This window comes from Dromiciops gliroides, chromosome 4, assembly GCF_019393635.1.
Source record: "Dromiciops gliroides isolate mDroGli1 chromosome 4, mDroGli1.pri, whole genome shotgun sequence".
In the NCBI taxonomy this organism is placed as follows: domain Eukaryota; kingdom Metazoa; phylum Chordata; class Mammalia; order Microbiotheria; family Microbiotheriidae; genus Dromiciops; species Dromiciops gliroides.
The window spans coordinates 241,916,764-241,923,203 of NC_057864.1; the positions used below are offsets into that span (position 1 = coordinate 241,916,764).

A 6,440-nucleotide genomic window follows, 5' to 3' on the forward strand; every position below is an offset into this window, starting at 1 on the left:
GAGGGACTTTTAGAAGGGTATGAAGATTAAGAATTAGGATGGTGGAAGAGAGGATAAGAGAAGGACTCTTAGAAGGGTAGGTAGATTAAGGAATAGGAGGAGGGGGCAAGATAGCTGTTAGAAGTAAATTAAATGGGGGCAGCTAGGTGGTGCAGTGGATAGAGCACCGGCCCTGGAGTCAGGAGTACCTGAGTTCAAATCCAGCCTCAGACACTTAACACTTACTAGCTGTGTGACCCTGGGCAAGTCACTTAACCCCAATTGCCTCACTAAGAAAAAATTAAAAAAAAAAAAAGAAGTAAATTAAATGATTGAGGATGGATAGGTTAAATGGAAGAAGGAAAATTGTGAGAGAATATAGGATGGGAAAAAATACAAAATTAGTAATTATAACTTTGAATGTGAATGGAATGAATTTACCCATGAAATGGAAATAGCAGAATGTTGTTTACAAGAAACAATTAACAATAATAGAAACAGAGTTAAGATAAAGGGCTGGAGGGGGCAGCTAGGTGGTGTAGTGGATAAAGCACTGGCCCTGGATTCAGGAGGACCTGAGTTCAAATCCAGCCTCAGACACTAGACACCTACTAGCTGTGTGAGCCTAGGCAAGTCACTTAACCCTCACTGCCAGGTCAAAAAAAAAAAAGAGAGAGAGAGAGAGAGAGATAAACTAGGAAACTATACTGTGTCACCAATATTGCTCAATATTGTTTTAGAAATGCTAGCAATACCTTTTCCATCTCTGGGAGTCTCCTCAAGAGCAGCCCCCCACCGCCCGAGGTCACCCCTGCCACCACCATGTCGCCCCATCTGCAGTGGATGGTCCTCTGGAACTGCTCCAGCTTCTTCATCAAGCACAACAAGCAGACGTACAGCACCAAGCCCAACAACCTGAAGGCCCGAAACTCCTTCCGCTACAATGGACTGATCCACCAGAAAATGGTGGGCATCAAGCCAGCCGCCAACAGCAAGGGCATTGTGGTGGTGCTGAAGTGCTGGGAAGGTCAGAGGAAACCTGCCACTTCCTATGTGAGGGCCACCAGCAACAAAAATGCCCGGGCCACGCTCAACAGCATCCGGCACATCATCCGCAAGAACAAATACTGGAATCTCCACATGGCCGCTCTGTGCCAGGCCAGTGCCATCCTGAGGAGCCAGAAGCCAGTGGTGGTGAAGAAGAAGCGAACCTGCCCACCCAAGAGCACTTAGGAGGCCAGACCTGCCTTTGGCTAATAAAGTAAAACTGCTCAAAAAAAAAAAAGACAGAAAAGAAATGCTAGCAATAGCAACAAGAGAAAAAAAATTAAATGAAAGAATCAGAATGGGAAATTGTTTGGGACAAAAATTGCCTCAGTTTACCTAAATAACTCAAGGAGACCACCAAGTCAAGCAGAGGCAGATTTATTACATTCTCATGAGAATGGGTGACCCCATGCCAGGGATGAGGAGCGCAGTAATGGGTTCATGAGTTGGGTTTTTATGGAAGTTTTTAGGGGTGTTCCCCTCGTGCAACAGGGTGAGCTCACAATCTACCATCCAATCCTGTCTCTCACCCAAGATGCATGTTCAGCTCGTGATCAGGGTATGGCTATATGCTCAGCTATGTCTGAGAGTTGGGGGGGAAGAGGAAGGGGAAAGGTCACACTACAGGAGGGGAAAAGGGTGAAACCACTCCACCCGGGTAAGGAGGGGCAAGGGGGAAGAGGGGAGTGTTGGTACCAGGAGAAATGTAAGAATGGAGAGGTAGTATCTGGGTGGAGTCTGTGCTAGCAGGAGACATCTTTCCTGCCTGGTCATAGAACAAGGGGGGGGGGCGGCAGTTAAGGGGTTTGTACTGTAGGCAAGTGGGGTGGTAGTACCAGGATACATCAGGTTCAGTAAAGCAAAATACATGATTTCTATTGTTAGCAATGGAATAAAACATGAACAAAATAATCTGACTATAACAGGGACTGGGGCCTGGGTACTTTCCAGTCCTCAGGGACACTCCTTCTCAGGGTTGGCCAAGTTTAACTAGGTGGCTAAAAATCTAATCGTTTTAAGTGGGTACTTAGTAGTTTCTCATTCACACCCAATTCAAACACTACTAGATCAACCAAGTCGGACCCCTGGGCATCTGCCAAGTTCCATTATTGTACCACATTCACTCCTATGTCTCTTTGAGGAATACAGTGTTCCCTTGATGAAACAGTAAAAAATAACAGAATATAATACCCTATGCTAACAAACAATATGTTAATAACAATATAGGAAAGGGAGAAAGGGTCAAAAAAACAAAAAAGATGGCATGGTGAATTCCAGGCCTCCAGACCTATATCCTTAGCCCAGTCAAAGTAATAGATTTTTGAAGTCATCAGAATTGAATGGTATATACTAGATATATCTTTGAAATTCATTCAGTTTACAAAATTGAGTTAAAAAGAAACAAAAGTAAAAAACAAAACAAAAACCAAAAATCAAAAGGTTTGCTAAGTATTATTTTGGGTTCATGAGGAAACTTAAGTATGTAGTGAATTCCAGGCCTTTTCAATGCCTTTCAAAAAAAAAAAAAAGAGAGATGGCTTTAAGGAAAAAGGGTAAGTAGGAGAAAAGCAAAGGAGGGGGTGGGGGAGGTTGAGGTAGGCCAGAAAGCAGAGCCATGTGCTCTTAGTGGGGAAGTTTTTTACCTGTAGAAGGAAAAGCTTGTTAAAGGTAGGAGTCTATATTGCTAGAGTTTGGGGTACACCAAATTTTTTTAACTGGTTCCCCAATTCTCTGCATGCCAAAGTGGCAGGGGTTTCTGAATTATCATTGATTCTTCTAATGCTGTTATAATGTTCTTTATGGTAGAAAATATGGAGTTCTTTAGAGTTGGCTTTGTCTGTACCATGAATTTGCCACAGGGGTTAGTCAACTGATGAATGGTTACATTCCATCAGTTATGTTTTGCAAAGGCTACAATCATATCATTGTCCCCATACTTTTTTTTTTTCCTTTTGGTCTGTGTCTTCTTTCACAACATGACTAATATGGAAATCTGTTTTATATGACTACACATGTATACTCTATATCAAATTGCTCACTGTCTCAAGGAAGGGGGAGGCAAGGAAGGAAGGGAGAAAATTTGGTACTCAATTTTTTAAAACATGTATGTTAAAAATGTCTTTAGATGTAATTGGGAAAAATAAAATATTAAAAAAAACAAAACAAAGGAATATTTACTTCAAGAATATCAGCCAAAACAAATTTTTAAGAAAAAACCCAACAACAGTACAAACATTTCCCAACAAATCCTAAGGGCACTCTCCCTTGTACTGGGGAAAGTGAGTTCACACTGAAGTGATTATTAATAACCAAAGATTTGAGGAGATCCAGAGTTCCCCCCTTTTTTAAAAGTCCTGATTTCAAAAGTTCAGTCACTTACAGGACATTACTGATAATGAGATTGGTCTCTCTTTCTTGTTTAGACCCCACCCACATAGGGAAGCCATTGTGCTCTGCTCAGGTTTGGGTGGGGATAAGTTCTTTGAATAGATTCCCTAAGGCTTCCAGTAAATTAGAAGTAAATGATATAATCAAAGTTCATTTGAATAGGTTCAGCCCCTCATTGTAATATTCATTTTCTCACTAATTGTGTGTGTGTGTGTGTGTGTGTGTGTGTTTGTTTTTTTGGCAAGGCAATTGGGGTTAAATGACTTGCCTAGGGTCACACAGCTAGTAAGTGTTAAGTGTCTGAGGCCGGATTTGAACTCAGGTCCTCCTGACTCCAGAGCCAGTGCTTTATCCACTGTGCCACCTAGTTGCCCCCTCTCATTAATTGTTAACCAGAGTTGATTGACACCCTCAGGAATACCCCTCTTCCAATTGCCATCCCCATGATTTGTCTTTGGTGTATGAGAGAGACAACCAAATGACCATCCTTTTATTAAAATGCTGGCATTATTAATAACATGATTAAATTACCCAGAAATTATGTTTCCTGAATTTTTAAATCACCACATGAATGCCAGAGAAGTCCTTAGTTGTGGAAATACAAACACAAATAAGTTAGAGTTTAGATAGTTGGCCTTCTACTATTTAGCAATGCTGATTGAATGCCTTTTGTGATAAACTAAATCAGAAAATGAATAAAAACCTCTTTATAAAATCTGTATATCTGAAATGAAATTTCTTGGTATTACATTTTGGAGTGTAGTCAGCTGGTCTTTGGTCTTGTGTGGGCAGGATTCTGAATGCTGTGGGGCTCTAGAGCACTTTCAGTTCATAATTCTAGGCAAATTTCTCCACTACTGACCTTACTGATATAGGTAGGATTCATGTTCTCAAAGTTTAAATCATCCCTAAGGTAGGCTAAGTATTAAAGTTATTGAGGATATTTTACAAAACACTATTGAAAATTAAGGAAGTGCTTGCTTCGGCAGCACATACACTAAAATTGGACCAATACAGAGAAGATTAGCATGGCCCCTGAGCAAGGATGACATACAAATTTGTGAAGCTTTCCATATTTTTATTGGTGGAAAGATTTTCCAAACTAGGAGTTCCCTACACTGATTAAATGAGAGATCTGGACTGAAATAAGCAAATGTGAAAACATATAAATGAATGAAAAATAAATAGAAAAAATAAGTAAATGAACATGTAAATGAATAAGTAAATAATTTAATAAATTAATGAACAAAAAATAAAATTAAGGAAAAATAAAGGTTTTTTTACTAAAAGATATAAGGAGAAAAAGAAAACTTATCCAGTTTCTGTAAATTATAGAATATGTAGAAGTGACTAGGGCCTAATTGTAAGACCTCCTACAGGGTAGGACAAGATACTCAATAGAGTTAAAATGATGTTAATGACAGCTCTAAGGAAAGAGTATCTGGAAATGAATTATTAGAATTAAACCAGAATAAAAAGGCATTTAAAACATTAGAAACAGCTACAGTTGTTAACAGACTTCCCCCCACTATAACATATAATAATCACATCATAGTGGAACCAGATGGGGATTTTTGTCAGGTAAAGAGCCATGCCCCCTCAGGTATAAAACATGAGAAATTTATGTTAGAAATGTAACTGAATGTGGTATATGATTGTAATGGAATACTATTGTGCTGTAAGAAATGATAAAGGGGATGGTTTCAGAAAAACCTGGGAAGACTTAAAGGAACTGCTATAAAGGGAAATTAAACAGAACTAGGAGAACATTGTACAAAGTGACAGCAATATTGTAATGATACTTATCCAGTTTCTGTAAATTATAGACAGCAACTTTAAGCAATATAATGACCCACGACAGTTCCAAAGGACTCATGATGAAAAATGCTACCCACTTCCAGAAAGAGAATTGATGAAGCCTGAGTACAGATTGTAGCATATTTTTTCACTTTCTTTAATTTTTCTTGCTTCCCCCTCCCCACCCGCCCCTGCAACATGGCTAATGTAGAAATATGTTTTGTATGATTTCATATGTATAATGGGCATCATGTTTCTTGCCTTCTCCGTGGGTTGGAGAGGGGTAGAAGAATTTGGAGCTGAAAATAACAACAACATAAAAGGTAATTGGGCTAGTGAAAAAGAAAGAAAGAAATGTAACTGAAATCTTACAATAGGAAAGTACCTAGAATGGAGAAAAGGGGTAGATTATTAAAAAGTCCAAAGTTTGGACCAAAAGTGAAATACGTGAAAACACCTAGGGAGAATGTTTGCCAAAATTAAAAGGGCAATTCAGTGTTGATAGGACACCTCAACTAACCTATGTTAATTTTAGCTCTCTAGCAGAAAGATGTGGACAGTCAACTGAAAAACAATTAAAGCAAGAGGAGCGGTGACACCTGAAGGAGACACAATTAGAATGTGCTAGGGTACAGGATTGTCTTAAGGGCTAGAAGAATATTTAGTTCATCTTGGTTATAAGAAAAAGATGTCCAAAATTTGTTTTTGTTTTTAGAAATAGTTAATTTAAATGTGTTGAAAACTTAGATATACTGGTTCCAGAACATGTTCTCACAAGTAGATGACAGAACCCAAGAAAGAGGCCATTTTAGATTGTATGGATTCAACAGCAGGAATCCATGAACACAGTGATAAAATAGATAGAACACCAGACCGTTCCATTTGGTGTAACCAGTGAATTAAGAGGACTTCTTTCTTGACTGAATAAGCAGGGCAGCTAGGTGGCGAAGTGGATAGAGCACCGGCCCTGGAGTCAGGAGTACCTGAGTTCAAATCCGGCCTCTAACACTTACTAGCTGTGTGACCCTGGGCAAGTCACTTAACCCTAATTGCCTCACTTAAAAAAAAATTACTGATTGAATAAGCCTTACATCATATCAGCACCCTCTGCTCTTCTGATTGGATCATCTGACTGGGAGGGCAGGGTTGTTGGGCTCTAGGGGCTCCAGTAAGGAGGGGAACCTGCACAGCCTTCCTTCCTTTTTCCCACCAACTACATAGCTTTGGTA

The 6,440-nt window shown here is 39.5% G+C and overlaps 1 protein-coding gene and 1 non-coding gene across 2 annotated transcripts; both read left to right on the forward strand.

Annotated features, from left to right (window-relative positions):
* Nucleotides 1–801: 801 nt before the first annotated feature.
* LOC122725862 (60S ribosomal protein L28-like) lies at nt 802–1,212 on the forward strand. The gene has a single exon (XM_043963211.1). The coding sequence runs from the start codon at nt 802–804 to the stop codon at nt 1,210–1,212; it is 411 nt and encodes a 136-aa protein (XP_043819146.1).
* Nucleotides 1,213–4,387: 3,175 nt separating this feature from the next.
* Nucleotides 4,388–4,494, forward strand: LOC122726893. Its single transcript, XR_006352886.1, has one exon. It is a non-coding gene; the product is annotated as a U6 spliceosomal RNA (small nuclear RNA).
* The last annotated feature ends 1,946 nt before the right edge of the window (nt 4,495–6,440 follow it).

Excerpts from the sequence above, each read along its gene's own strand:
- LOC122725862 (XM_043963211.1), top strand. The coding sequence starts at position 802 with ATGTCGCCCCATCTGCAGTGGATGGTCCTCTGGAACTGCTCCAGCTTC.